A 14,877-nucleotide genomic window follows, 5' to 3' on the forward strand; every position below is an offset into this window, starting at 1 on the left:
ATGTTTATCTCGCCTCTGGGCGGCCGGCGACACTGTGGCTCCCACCCTGCCGGTCTAAACGCCTGAATGGCAGGGCGTACATGTCAGTGGGTCACGCTGCGGCGGCTTTGCACACCACAGCTGTGTTGCAGGCTTACCAGGCGGACCTGCTGAGGGACCTCGATCAGGGGGAGGGACCCCCTGAAGCGGTAGTCGAGTCGCGCCGGACCGCGGTTTTCGCTCTCTGGGCCACCGTACAGATAGCGCCGATGGCGGAGAGACATCTGTGGTTAAACCGTTTGGACATCGGGGAGAAAGAAAAAATCCTTTCTCCCTGATGCCCCGGTTTCGCCTTCTGAACTTTTCGGCACCTCCGTAGAGGCAGTGGTGGGAAAGTTCGGAGAGGCGAAGGCGCGCTCGGCGGCATTCAGGACATGCATTCCGCTGAGGTCCGGGACCGCGCAGACAGTCGGGTGTCCCCGGCCCATTCCAGTCTGAGGGCTGGAGACGGGAATAGCGAGCCAGCGTCGCCTCTCGAGCGCCCCGCCGCGGAGGACTGGGGCGCAGGGGAGGCGGGACACCCGCGACAGGAAGAGGAAGGAAGCCGGGGCTGGTAACTGGAACCAGCGCAGGCAGCGGACTCCACCCCCCGAGGAGCGTGGAGATGAACGCTGCCTTTTTTCCCTTCCTCTGGTTTTCCCCCGGGCGCTTTCCATCAGGCCGGTGGCCTATGATGAGCAGAAAATGTAAGATTCTGCCGGTTCGCCTGGTTTGTTTGTGAAAGCGCCCCCCTCAGGATGGTGGCGGACACTAGCTCGACGGCTGGTTTGTGGCGCCGCGAGGAGCGATTGGTGAGTCCCCCTCGATGAGGGTGAAACATTTTCAAAACTATGTTTTTCAGGACTTTTGTACCTTCGCTCGCCTGAGAGGTTTCCTGGGGAAATTTGGATCGCCGCTGGATCTTCGCAGGGCCTGCAGCTCCCCGTGAGTAAGCTAAGAACGATCTTCTTTGCAACATTATGTGGTTGTGTGTGAATACCTCACTTTCTGCTAGTAGAGTCTGCTGCCTCTCCGTGCTATGTTTTTTCCCCACTATGTGGGTAACTGAATCGCGCTCTTGCCCGAGGGCTTGTAGTGTAAGAGGCGAGCTGTGTTTTTCCTAGCGTAAAAGTGGGAAGTAGCTGAAGACCGGGTATGCACTAACGCACGAGCTGTAGTGAGATCTGCGCCCAGCTCTGCGGGGCTTTGGGAAAAGGGTTTTTGGGGCCTCATTGTGTAATATTAGAGGTGATAATATTTCTTTCCCGGGCCCTGAGTAGATCTAGTGCGGACTTATGTCGCACCACTTGGCCTAGTCTTTGTCAAGGATGGGGGCGTTCCCTTTTAATAAAGATGTTCGCCCCTGGCCTGTCTTTTTATTTAATAACATGGCGTTGCTTATGCATCCTTGTTTCAGCCTCCTCTGTTACAGAGTCGTCCGGCCAAGGCCCGCCCCCTTCTCTGCGTTCTGGGGTCACAAGTAATGCAGACGAAGTGGTGCAGGAGACAGCGACTTCGCCAGTGGTCGTGGGGTGGAACTAAGCGTCTTTTCGCCAGTGGCGATTAGACTTTATCCGCTGTTTCCGCCTTTCGGAGCTTGGTGGCCGCCATCTGCTGGCGGCCCCCGGCCTCTTCCTGGAGGATGGTACGGCCGGTGGATTTCACATTTCTGTGATATTGTTCCCTTGCTTTATGTCTCTGCTTCACCTCCTTTTGGGCCCGGGTCGAGCTGAACATCGGGTAAACCTTCTGTTAATGCGGTTCTGGTTGGATGCTCCCCTGAGGCCCGAGCATTGCCGATGACTGACGCCCTCGCGTTTACGGTTGGCCGCTGCATGGAAAGTATGACAGCCGCCCCGATGCAGGTGACGTAAGTTGTACTCCCCTCGCTTTAGAGGGTCTTTGTTTAAGCACTTCCGCTGAGTACACTGCTGTTGGCAATGTGATTAGGTTCATGTTTGTAGGCACTGCCCGAGAGACTGCGCCGTCCTGGGGGCCCTAGGACACAGCGAAATAGGTTGTCCCTAGCTGCCTCTGGGGTGGAGCCAGCCCCAGGTGCGGGCATAGGAGCCAGCTGGCTGTGAGTGGCCAGCTTGGACGGTCTGGGCAGTAGGACTTCAAGACAGGTAGTAGGCGTTAACCGGCCTCCTTGCAGGAAAGTCCCGACACCGTGGCCCACGAGTGGGCCTCGGAGGCTCTTCTCCACTGGTGTCGACGTCAGCAGTGACCCGTCATTTGGCCCTGGGGATGAGTCCCCAGGTGTTAACTGGATTTCCAGGCCTTCGTCAGCAGCAGACAGCTGCCGTCAGCCCAAGTAGCAGCAGCCAGCCTTCTTAGAAAGTCACGGCAGGATCCTTGGAATCTGCAGACCCCCTATTCGGGGGGGTAGGTCCTGCCAGGCCTCCCTGAGGGGTAGGCTCCCGGTCTGGGTTACTTTCGCTCAGGAGTTAGGCCCTGTTTGGCCTCCCTGAGAGCCTGCTGTGGTCAGCAGGCGCTGCCTGGTCTCTCCCGAGGGGGCACCATAGGCATTAAGTTCCTCGACGGCTGGTACGAGCTGCTAAATAGGTGGTAGGCCCTACCGGGCCTCCCTATGGGCCTGCTGTGGGGTAAGCAGGCCCACTCGACCTCCTCTGCGGATGGCGTTCCTGGGCCCCAGTCACTGGATGGCTAGCATGAGTGCTAGTAGGTGAGCGTGCTACGAGTACCCAGTCGCTGTGGTAATGAGCGTGAAGTGCTACGAGTAGCACGTTCTGCTATCAGTTGGTAGGCACGGTTGCCTCTCTGAAAGCGAGCTCCCGATTCTCAGGCGCTGAGACGACTAGCGGCCGTTTCTCAGGCGCAGAAGTGAGACGACTAGCGAAGCGCTACGTACGGCATGTTCTGCTACCAGGTGGAGGCATTGCGCCTCCCTGGATTCATTCCCCGGTCCCCAGTTTCGGTAACGGATTGTAGCATGGGCTGCTATCAGGCAAGCTGCACGGGCTTCCCTGAGGGGAATCGCTTTGGAGTAGTAGGCCCACGTGGCCTCCTCTGAGGGCACGCTCTGGCTCGTGGTTTCTGGCCAGTTCCAGTCACTGAGCAGAGGCCGGCTCCCCGGCCGCTGTGGTGGATGTAAAGTGCTATGAGTGGAAAGCACGTTCTGCTATCAGATGGTAGGCATGGTACCTCCCTGAAGCCAGCTCCCGGTCCCCAGCCGCTGTGGATGAGCATGAAGTGCTATGAGTAGCACGTCCAGCTAAGCTGTGACAGAGGAATGCCCGATTTCTTTGCAGTTGGTAGGCCCGCATGGCCTCCCTGGTAAAGCGAGTCCCTGGTCTTCCCAGCTACCTCGAGGGCTAGCGAGATTGTGATCAGGTATTTGGCCCGTTTTTGGCCTACCTGTGGGCGAGCGCTCCTGTTAGATGCGCGAGCAGTCGACACATGTTACCAGGTGGAGGCCCCTCCCGGCCTCCCTGGGGAACGAGTTCCCCAGGCAGGAACACATAACTGGCTTTACGCTGACAGCTAGTGGTCACCCTCTATCAGGCGCCGGTCTCTGGCCGTTCGCGATTCCTGAAGGCGATGTTCTTACCCTAGCATGACGAGACGTCACTGCGGCTATGCGGTCCATGCAGGACGGGACCTTCATAGTCTGCCTACGGCATGGTTTCCTACCGGGCACGCTTATGAGCTCCTCTCAAGTGAGGGTCTGCTATGAGCTTACGGCTGCCTGGAGCTGATTTATGGTTGTAGGCCCCTCAGGGCCTCCTTGGTATATCAGCCTGTAAGGCCCTTTGGCCTCCTAAGCACGTTTTAAAGTAAGTGCTTGGTAGATCCGAGGATCGAGCGGCTTGACTCCCCTCGCTAGCAAGGGTTTTATAGCACTTCGCTGAGCGCTGCTCTCCGGGATAACCCGTCTCTGAGGTCCGGCTAGTGGATGACACTGCCTTTTTTGCAGCACCCTAGCGGGATGTCGCAGGGCCTGCCTGCCGAAAAAAAGCGCGGAGCAGTAAGCAAGAGCGTCCGAACAGAAGCGAAGCAGGAAGTGGAAAAGGGTATAACCTCCTGGCTTCCACCTCATGGATCTGAAACAGAAGGTACAAACAACCTCACACAGCAGATCACAGAGACCAGCAAGGAGCAGGCACATGCTCAAAGCCTCACCAACCAGCTAGAGACTGAGGCTCTAACCAGAAACAAAGACTTGAAATGGCTCAGGCGGCTGCTGAACCATGAGAGCAGCTGGACAGAGCAAGCACAGGACCTGTGAAGAACTGTCGCTAGGGCAACCGCCTAGACACCAGACAAGCCACGGGGCGAAGCCATGTAAGACAGCGTGCCCAACCTGTGCACACCACAGGACATCCCACAGCTGTCTGCAACAACGTCCTCTGCCAAACCCTTCACACAGGTGTCAAGCGGAGGCTGCACAAGGACAGCTGGACACGACTATTTCAGAGTTACAGGAGCTGCTGACACCAGCAGAATAGCTCCCTGAACAGGACTCATCAGAGGAGTACTGCAAAGAAAAGATTCCAACTCCTTGCCCACACAGCTCAGGCAAGCTCACATCAGCACTGCCACAAGAGCAGAGCAGAACTCCAATCCTTCAGACTTTTCGTGACCGAGAGGCTAACAACCACCTGCTGCCCTCCTGTCACCACCACTAGGTCAGTCTAAAACTCTCTTCAGGCCACACAGACCCCTAACCACTTCCTGAAACCATGACCAGACACCTTTGCCACACAAACGGACTTCAGGATGACAGGTGACGCACTGTCAGGGCACCTGCTGCCCCGACACCTGCTGCACAGAGTCAGAGACCTGAACATGGCTACTGTCCACCTTATCTGCCGTGGAACAACCATCACTCCAGGGGACACAAACAACCAGAGCCCAACACTGCTGGGGTGTGTCTGATCTTTTTGCACCTCTGATATCGCTCGCTGTTGTCCATAGGAGGGGCAACAACTATCGAAAGGGGGGATTATGTAGTGACTGAAGCAAATCAGACACATAATTGCCTGTTACATTTAATAAATATGTTTTAAATACTTTGTGCTTAGTAACAGACCTTCCTCCAACACAACAGAGAAGGATCCTCGGTTAGCCTGGAAATAAAACTGATAAGACGTTTTACGACCCCAAAAGGAATGTGGCCACATGGAAAGTCCACAGGGGAAAGCCACAAAGCCTGTAAAAAACACGTTTTTGCCTCAAGTTATAGACAAACCGTCTATAAATAAACAAGCACCCTAGGACTTTGTATGTACACTCATGACTGTCTTGTAAAGGGCCAGTTGCATTGTATGTCACTTATGAATGTCTTATGAACAACTTACTATTTCAGGTAAACTCTTATATGTCTTGTCTCCTATCAAATTAATTCTTGCTTCACGACTTACAATTCCATGTATGTCACGTTCTCATAGGAGGCAATATGTGCTTCTTGCATTAATTAGAGTATAAATGGGCACAGACCCTTTTGATTTCATGTTTAAAACAAAGAGCCATAAAAGCTCCAAAGGAACTTCTCGCTTGGAAATCCCAACGATCTCATTGGTCAAGTCTACTACAGGAGGTGGTGACCTCCTCCACGAGGTGCAACTTCCTCCATGGAGTCAAAGCAACCACACAAGCTCATCATTTCTTCTTCAATCAATGCAGGAGAACTTCGCAGCCACTTCAATGCCATCAGACGGAACCCACAAACTTTCTCCTGCGATTTCACCTCGGACGGTCTTCTACAGCTCAGGCTAAATGTAAGTAAAGTACGAAACAGAAATCGCTGTGTAGTTAGTAAAACTGTAAACTCTTTGTTCAGACAAAGAAGTTTATTAATGGTGGTTCTTCCTAAAGGTTCTAGACTTTCTGCATAACTCCATCAATCTGTTCTGACCCTTTTCTCTCCATCCACTTTAACCTTACCTCTTGTCATGTATATATTGTGTATGTCATGTATGTCTTCTGCTAGTTGAAGTCTTGTTCTGTGATTTAGTTATGAAAGTTTGTGCACAATATATGTTGATCCTGACTCAGTGCCTGCAAACATATTGTCCCTTAAATGATCGATCTTGCTATGTGTTCTAAGCTCTTAGGTAAATTCAAAGAAATAATGATTTTTCTGTGGCCATGAAAAATATCCTTTTCTAAAAATTAAATTAATAATCAATACTGAACGTCCTTAGGACGAACTGATTGAAAGATTCTAATGTTAATGTAGCTATATCAAGTTAATCTATTTAACTGATTCAAATATTCATAATTAATCATAATGAATATTCATAATGAGTTATGAATAATTATTAATATTTCCCCTCAGAGCTAATTCGCTACAGTGTGTAGAGTAAGAACAGCAGATTTAGCTTTTAATGCACCCATCCTGAGTTTGAGTCTTCCTTTTCCAGATCCCTTTCTTTTCGCAACACCCATCGCTTATCAGCTTTCAGAGTCATTTAATTTTAATTAAAAATAAAGTGTCTAACAGGTAGCCAACTTAGACCTACAATATGCTAATCTATTTGCACTAAATACCGTCTTGCACATCTAGAATAGCCTCTTCCAACTTTAAATCTAAGAAAATAAAATGTTCCAGTTACACAATGCATTTACTCTGCAGGCTAAGAGAGTAATGTTTTGTTTTGTTTTATTGAATATTGATGAAATTATTTTAAATGAAATTATACTTTAAATATTAAACTAAGACCACCAGTGGGTGGCGGCAAGTCACAGCCTTTTAATGAATCATTAGTCATTCAAACGATGTGTTCAAATGGCTGATTCATTCAGGGAGCATGTGTGTTGCTCGGAGACGCACAGCCGTTTTGCTGTGGCTTTGTTTGGAACTATTTTCGTTGGAAAGATAGAAAAAAACCTGTACATTATTAACAAATTGTATGTTTCAAAAAAATGTTTATTGATCTGTATAAAATGTATATCACATGTGCAAAAAACAACACTCTTGCTTGTGTGCTTAACTATAACATATTATATAAGACAGTAGCCTAGCTCATACAGGGGCATTTTGCCCCTATATCTGGAATGTTAGGGGCATTATAACTGCTTTCTAATAGTGTTTTTGTTTGTTTTTTGCAAAGTGAGTGACAATAATTTTAGCTTGCAGCTTTGCAGATCATTAAAAAAACAATTATTATTGCAGACAATAAATCTCTAATATTTACACATACACACGCAAATCCACTTTCTCCTGCAGCAGCCAGCTGTACATTCTGCAGTCTGTGGCTGTGAAGGCTGTGGCTGAAGTCAGTTGTAGTTCTTGTGTTTCTCTTTCCGTCAGTGATTCTGCTCATTGTTATCAGGTGTTCATCATTAATGCTCAATCATCACTCAGTTATCTCATTAACTTTAACACTGCTTCAATTGTACTTTAACCCCGTAGTGAGCAGACACATGAACACTACTAAGTGTTAATTTAACATGGGCGTTTTTCTGTGCACTTTTACATAAATCTTAGCGGTTTAATTTACGCAAAACTGGCATATATGAATCACATTCAGTTTATCAATACAATTACATAAATCTTACCTGTTACATTTATGTATGACTTACATAAAAGAATCACATTAAATGTATTAATTTGTTTATTTTAAAATTATGTAATCTAAATGCATGGAAAATGTATATGCAATTAAAATACATAAATCTTATGTTTAGACAAGATTTTTTTTTGAGTGCACATATACCTACCTTTTCCATTTTGTCCAACTTGTCGTTGTGTTTTCAGATTTGCTATTTTGTTTTTTAGATTTCTCATTGTTTTCTGATTTGTTATTTTTTTTTCCGGAATTGTTATTGTGTTTTCACATTTTTTAATTTGATTTTAGACTTTCTATTGCGTTTATAATTTGTTGTTTTGTTTTTGAATTTGTTATTTTGTTTTCGTAATTGTGATTTTGTTTTGCACTTCTCGGTCATCGTATCACACCCTTAATTTACACAAATATCAATATTTCATGTTCTATCACAGTAATCATCAATACCAGTATATCATGACACAATATTTTATATAACAAAAATTTACATTTTATGGTTTGTTTTGAGCTGATAACCTTCTATAACACTGCTGTATTGGGTTCAGTATATTAGGCAAGCTGTCACGGTTCATGAATTCACTAGTTCATTCTGTGTGTGTGTGTGTGTGTGTGTGTGTGTGTGTGTGTGTGTGTGTGTGTGTGTGTGTGTGTGTGTGTGTGTGTGTGTGTGTGTGTGTGTTACCCTGTTACCCAGTCTACATATTGGCTTGCTAACTACCCTGTGTTTGTCAGATTGTTTGGTGTTGTTCCGTGGTCCTGTCCTGTTCTCCTCCCGTTTCATCCGGTGTTTGCTGTTCGTGTGGATCCTGTTCATGTCTGTGGATGTTCTCACCGTGGTGGATCAGCTCCCGGATCTGGTTGCCCATTGAGTCCCTGCGTCACCCGGATCAAAGCCTGCCAACATCATCTGACCTCCCTTGTATCTACTAACTGTGTTCTGAGAAATAAATGAAGAGTTTCGTTGCAAAACGAGATATATCCATTTTGAGAAATGTTGGTTATTTGACATTATTATTTAAGACATCAACAGTCAAGTTCATTCACAATTTTTTGTACATTAAACTATTGCTTGAGCTCAGTGAAGGCCAGGGACACAATATTGTTCAAATCCAGGATATTTTTTATTTAATTTTATGTCCATAAATAGTTCATAAATAAGTCAAAAACCATGCCAAAATGCAACATATTTATCTTAACATTGTCACACATCTTAAATTGGTTAAAAAAACAATACATCATAAATATATGGAGTAGTATATACAAAGATTGATTAATAATAATAAGATTCCAAGTTAGTTTTGGCCAGAACATACACAACATAACATTTTTTCTTTTTTTTTGCAAAACGCTATATATCCACCTTAGGCTATATTCTACTACTGTAATACCATTAAGAAAAGCTAGTGAATCGATGTTTTCCTGGTCCACTTTTGTAGCGTTTTTATACATTTTTGTGAAGTTGAAGGCTACATCTTCATCTGACAGTTTGTCGACATGACACAGACCAACATTACTCGCAGTCGCACGATGACCACTATTAATCTTTGGATGTTTTCCCTCCCCTGAATGCCTTGCCCGTTTGGTCTTCTCCCTTTGATGATTTTCTTTAGATGCCTTCCTCTTTCTCCCAACAGCAGCTGGAATGACCGGCTCCAATCCGTCAACGAAATCCATAACGTTAGCTTGACTCTGAAGCTTTGATTCTCTGACTGACAGACAGCTGTTGATCAGTGACGTAGCCTACGTGACTGACAGCTTGCCTACAGTATAAACAATTAAATGGTAAACGTTTTTAGTTAGCCTATTGAATCCTCTTTTTAAAAATATGTTTTTTGTTTTGATATTATCGTTAAATCACTGAGCAAACTCGGAGCACTTCACCGGCGGTGACTCTCTCCTCGCGTGACATCCTGAGCTCGCGCAGCATACTGAACGTTCTATATCGCACTTTGTAAAGAAACTGGGCTGGCAGATATCGCGTTTTGTGAAAAAATACATTTTGTAGTAGGCTTAAAAATGTACATTTTTAAATCTTATTAATGGCAGCAATTTTCACATAGATTAAGGTACATCTAAACAGTGATTTCCAATAATAAAATCCAAATGTCAAAAAATGGCGTTTATCGCTTTTTGCAACCGAACTCTTCAAATATCTATTTGATTTCATTCGCGCTTGAATCCGCTTCGGTTTTATGACAGAACGATCTGACCAACCATGGATTCAGCGAGTGCGACTAACCTCCAGGAATTTCTATCAAACAGCAATGCACGCCTCGACCATCAGGAGGAACAGATGGCGATCACGGGTCACACGGTGCAGGCTTTGGTGGCGCAGGTGTCCGAGCTCACCCAGAGGAGTCAACATCTTCCTGGTCCCACTGCGCCAACCCCACCGACCATTCCCCCCACCATCAGCCACCTAAGTCCGGGTCAGGAGCCGCGGTTGCTGCCACCGGAACATTATTCGGGTGAGCCCAACCTTTGTCGAGCATTTTTAACGAAATGTTCCGTGTTCTTTTCTCTCCAGCCTCAGACATTCGCTACAGAATGGTCTAAGGTAGCGCTGGTAATCACGCTGCTCTCCGGACGCGTGGCTCAATGGGGAACAGCGGTGTGGGAGAACCAACACCAATGCTGCTCCTCGTTCCAGGCCCTGACCGAAGAAATGAAACGGGTGTTCGACCGGTCGGTCGCTGGGCGCGAGGCGGCGCGGCAGTTGTCGGATCTTCACCAGGGAGACAGGTCCGTCTCCGACTACTCGATTGAATTCCGCACCCTGGTGGCCGAGTCGAAATGGAACGAGGACGCGCAGTGGGACAGGTTCCTGCATGGGTTGGCTGACCGCATTCAACAGGAGATCTATGCTCTGGACCTGCCCACGAGCTTCGACGGACTAGTCGAACTGGCTTTAAGCGCTGATGCTCGACTGGAACGTAGGAAGCAACGAGCATCGTCGTCCTCGAGTCCAGGGATTCCCGGATGGTCTGCGGCCAGAGTCATGGATGCGGTCGGTCCGTCACTCGATCACAAACCCATGCAGGTCGGTAGAGCTCGGCTTTCCCGGGAGGAGAGAGATCGGCGTCGGGCGAATGGCTTATGCCTGTACTGCGGTGGTAATGGACACTTCTTGGACCGTTGTCCAGTAAAAGCCCGTGCCCGCCAGAAGAACGGAGGTTACTGGCGGGCGGTCATTCTCGAGGAAACCCTTCATCAGCCACTCTCCTCCCGGTAAGACTTCAATGGGTGACCTCCACTCATCAGTGTCAGGCCTTAGTGGATTCGGGAGCTGAAGGTAACTTTTTGGACAGAACTCTAGCTATTCACCTTCAGATTCCTCTCACCCCCCTCACCCACACGATATCAGTCAGTGCACTTGATGGACAGAGCCTCCCGGACATATCATTCAAGACTAACACTGTCACACTCATCACTGCAGGGAACCACACGGAGGAGATAGACTTTTTCATCACCGACTCTCCGTTGGTTCCCATCGTCCTCGGTCACCCCTGGTTGGTTAAGCATAACCCCAGGGTTGACTGGGGACACAATTCCGTTTCGGGTTGGAGTAATCAGTGCTACGCCTCTTTTCTTGTGTCTGCCTGTACGTCTGTGTCTAGTTCTGTGTTTCAGGATGCTGTGTCACAGGATGAGCCGGTGAATTTGTCAAACGTGCCCCAGGAGTATCTCGATCTGAAGGAAGTGTTCAGTAAGTCCCGAGCTGCTTCTCTACCTCCACACCGTCCCTACGACTGTGCCATAGACTTATTGCCAGGTATGTCTCCGCTAGGGGTGGCACGGTTCACAAAACCCACGGTTCGGTTCATATCACGGTTTTAGGGTCACGGTTTTCGGTTCTGTACGGTTCTTGTTGTTGTTTTTACTTTTATTCATAAACACTCCAGAAATGTTCTTCAGCATATGATATTTAGCTTAATTATCCACAATTTAGGATACAGTATTAAAAAAATTGTTATATCATGTAATCATGCACAAACTGAATTTGACTTGACTTTAAGCACATTATTGGCACCATCTCTGAGGAAAGCTAGGTGAGATTTTGATACAGCAAGAGAGAAGACATTTTCTTTTATTTGGCTTTTCATTTATTTGGCAAAAAAGGAGAATGTGTATTTCTATCTCTACAGGATCATATTTGCCTTTTAAGCACACAAAGATTGAACTGAAGAATTAACTTGCAGTTATCAAACTGACAACTTCAGTGTAGCTCTTACAAAAGTTGTATATTTTAAAAGAAAAAGAGAGGAACTCTTAAAACTCTGTCTTTTAAACAAGTCAAAATACATTAAACATAATTGCCTATAATGAGGCCATAACAATAGCAAAGGCCATAATCATAAAGTGAAGCATAAGTTCAACCAGCTCAACACAAAAACAGTATCAACAATGCTTCTCCCTGAGAGTGAAAAATTTTTTCCACTTGAAATTAAAGTGCAGTATTTGGAAACATATGACTGGAGTTCTTATCTGAACTTAAAGTGCCACTGTATACATTTAAATATTAAAAACAAAAATTCTGGCTATCAATATAAAATGTTGCATAAATTGCAAAACAACTGCACTGTTTACTTAATTTTCATATTCTTCTGCAAAAATATCAGTTTGTCCACATTTTCTGCCAAGAGGCGAGACCTACTTGCAGTGACTATGTCCCCTGCCGTTGAGAAAACACGTTCACTTGGCACAGATGTACCTTGGACAGAGAGGTTACGTTGGGCCAACTTAGCAATATGAGGATACTTATGCTCATTGCTCTTCCACCATGCAAGTGGGTCTTCATCCACAGAGATGCAGCCTGTGGCCTTGTATGAGGTGACCTCTTCATGAATGATGTCTGATAAAGGCTTTGTGCTTCTTTCCTCTGTTGTAAAAAAATCTGCAAATACCATTGCCATAGCAGATTTTTTCTGGGGAGGAGAGGTCTCTGATGGCCCTGGCTCCACTCCTGAGGATGAACTGGCCGCTTGGACTTCACTGCGTTGACCCTGATGAGTATATGACAAAATAGCCATTTTGGAAATGTTTATAACATCAAATAGCTCTCATGGCAGCAAACAATTATTCTCTACTGGGCAGTGAGGAATAGAAAAATATTACAAAGGCACACATAGATGAAATATGCTTAGCTTAGTCAAAAAAAAAAAAAAAAACGCAATTATCATTAGGATAATTTAATTGATGATGCATTAAATTTAAGTTAAAAACACACACACACACACACACAAACAATACCTGCTTTTCAATGTCCACAATGTCCGTGGTGAGATCATCATAGATTTTCTGAACACAGGTTTCTTCCAGGTAAGCCAGGGACTTGAACCTTGGATCCAGTGCTGTGGCTCTGTGCAGATAATCCTGAACACCAGGGTCATTGTATCTGCCTTTAAGGTCTTTAGTGATGGCTGCCTTAGCTTCTCTGATAGTGGTACTGTCCTCTGCACTTGGTGTCATGGATTTGAGTATCATCTTCTGCAGTGGGATAATCATTGAAACTGAGGGGGATGTTTCTGTGCTCATAAGTGTGATTACATTCTTCAGAGGTTTGAGAATATTAATGAGGCCCTCTGCCAGTTTTGTCTCACTTTCAGTTAACAAAGCAATGTCCTTGACTTTTTTCTTCATATCCTTGTCCATCAGGGCAGAGTAGATGGCAGCCTGTTGCTCCACATAACGTTCCAACATGTCATATGTGGAGTTCCAACGAGTTGTTACGTCGTGTATTAGTTTGTGAACAGGCAATTCCAGCATATCCTGCTTGGTTTTCAGGGCATGGGCAGCTGTTGTGCTTCGGTGAAAGAAGCTAACCACCTTCCTAACCTTCCCCAGGAGTCGGGATACTTGGTTAAGTGAGATTGCACTCTTGGCTGCAAGGTTAACTGTGTGTGCGAAGCACCCGATCTGTGGCCCAAGTCCCTCTGCTAAATCGATGGCATTCACTATATTTTTAGCATTATCTGTAGTAACAGGAATCTTGCTATTGGCCCTCTCCAGTTTCCATTCCGCCACCGCGTCTGTCAGCATTTCAGAGAGATGCTCACTGGTATGACTTTCATAAATGGGGCGTGTTTGCAAAACGCAGCTTCTCATTTCCCACTCCGAAGTAATATAGTGAGCAGTCACCGTGAGGAAACTTTCAGTGGCCCTGGACGTCCATCCATCTGTAGTGAGAGCTACGTGGGCTGTGTCGGACAATTCTTTGTCAATTTCTCCTCGTGTCTCGTCATACAGTTTTGGAATTACAGTGGTGCCGAAGTGTCGGCGGGACGGAATATTATACCACGGCTCGAGTACATTCATCAGCTGACGAAATCCTTCACACTCAGTCACGCTGTACGGTTGCATATCTTTTGCTATAAACATCCCCAACGCTTTAGTTATGGCTATTGCCCTGTCCGACTTGTCACTGAGAGGTTGCTTAAATGCTGCGGACAGTAGAAGTTGTTTCCTAACTGGCTGACTGCATGCGCTGTCTACCGACACATTGGCGTGATGTCTTCTCAGATGAGCTGACATATTAGACGTGTTTCCATTAGCATATTGAATGCATTTTGCACAATGCTTGCACACAGTCACAGTTCTATCTACTCTTTTATTTCCGTCATCATAGGTAACATGAAATCCAAAATGTTTCCACACACCGGACTTAAACGACGCTGGCGCATCCTCCAACTCCGGGCAGCCTTCACTATCTCTCCCACTTGCCATTATTACATGTGACAGGACCTGCAGCACTCCACTTTTACTGTCTTTTAATTCTTTAACTGTATGTGTCCACACACACACACCTCTTATTTCGCTCGGAAAGGAAACCCGCCGTCTGAGGTAACATACGGGCACGAGGATACATTGCGCATGCGCGAACCGTGAGCCGAACACGAACCGAACCGAGACAAGCGAACCGAACGGTTCGGTTTTTTTTCATGTACCGTGCCACCCCTAGTCTCCGCCTAAGGGCAAGTTATACTCACTTTCTGCTCCTGAGAGGGAGGCCATGGAGAAATATATTTCTGATTCTCTGGCAGCCAGGCTCATCCGCCCCTCTTCTCCGGCGGGGGCGGGGTTCTTTTTTGTGGGTAAGAAGGATGGATCTCTGCAACCTTGTATTGACTACCGAGGGCTGAATAACATCACGGTAAAGAATACTTATCCTTTGCCGCTGATGTCTTCAGCCTTCGAGAGGTTGCAGGGAGCATCGGTCTTCAAAAAAATTGGACTTACGTAATGCTTATCATTTGGTCCGCATAAGAGAGGGGGGTGAGTGGAATGTTAATCCACTTGTTAATGACGTGCTGAGAGACATGGTAGATCA

At 46.6% G+C, this 14,877-nt stretch overlaps 1 protein-coding gene across 1 annotated transcript; it reads right to left on the reverse strand.

Moving 5' to 3' along the window:
- Positions 1–12,133: 12,133 nt before the first annotated feature.
- Positions 12,134–14,081, reverse strand: LOC307124138 (E3 SUMO-protein ligase ZBED1-like; the record flags this gene model as incomplete). Its single annotated transcript, XM_079813177.1, has 2 exons — positions 12,134–12,553; positions 12,801–14,081. 2 exons carry the CDS (start codon positions 14,079–14,081, stop codon positions 12,134–12,136), a joined length of 1,701 nt encoding a protein of 566 aa, XP_079669303.1.
- Between the last annotated feature and the right edge of the window lie 796 nt (positions 14,082–14,877).

This window comes from Gobio gobio, assembly GCF_949357685.1.
Source record: "Gobio gobio genome assembly, chromosome: 3".
Lineage (NCBI taxonomy): Eukaryota > Metazoa > Chordata > Actinopteri > Cypriniformes > Gobionidae > Gobio > Gobio gobio.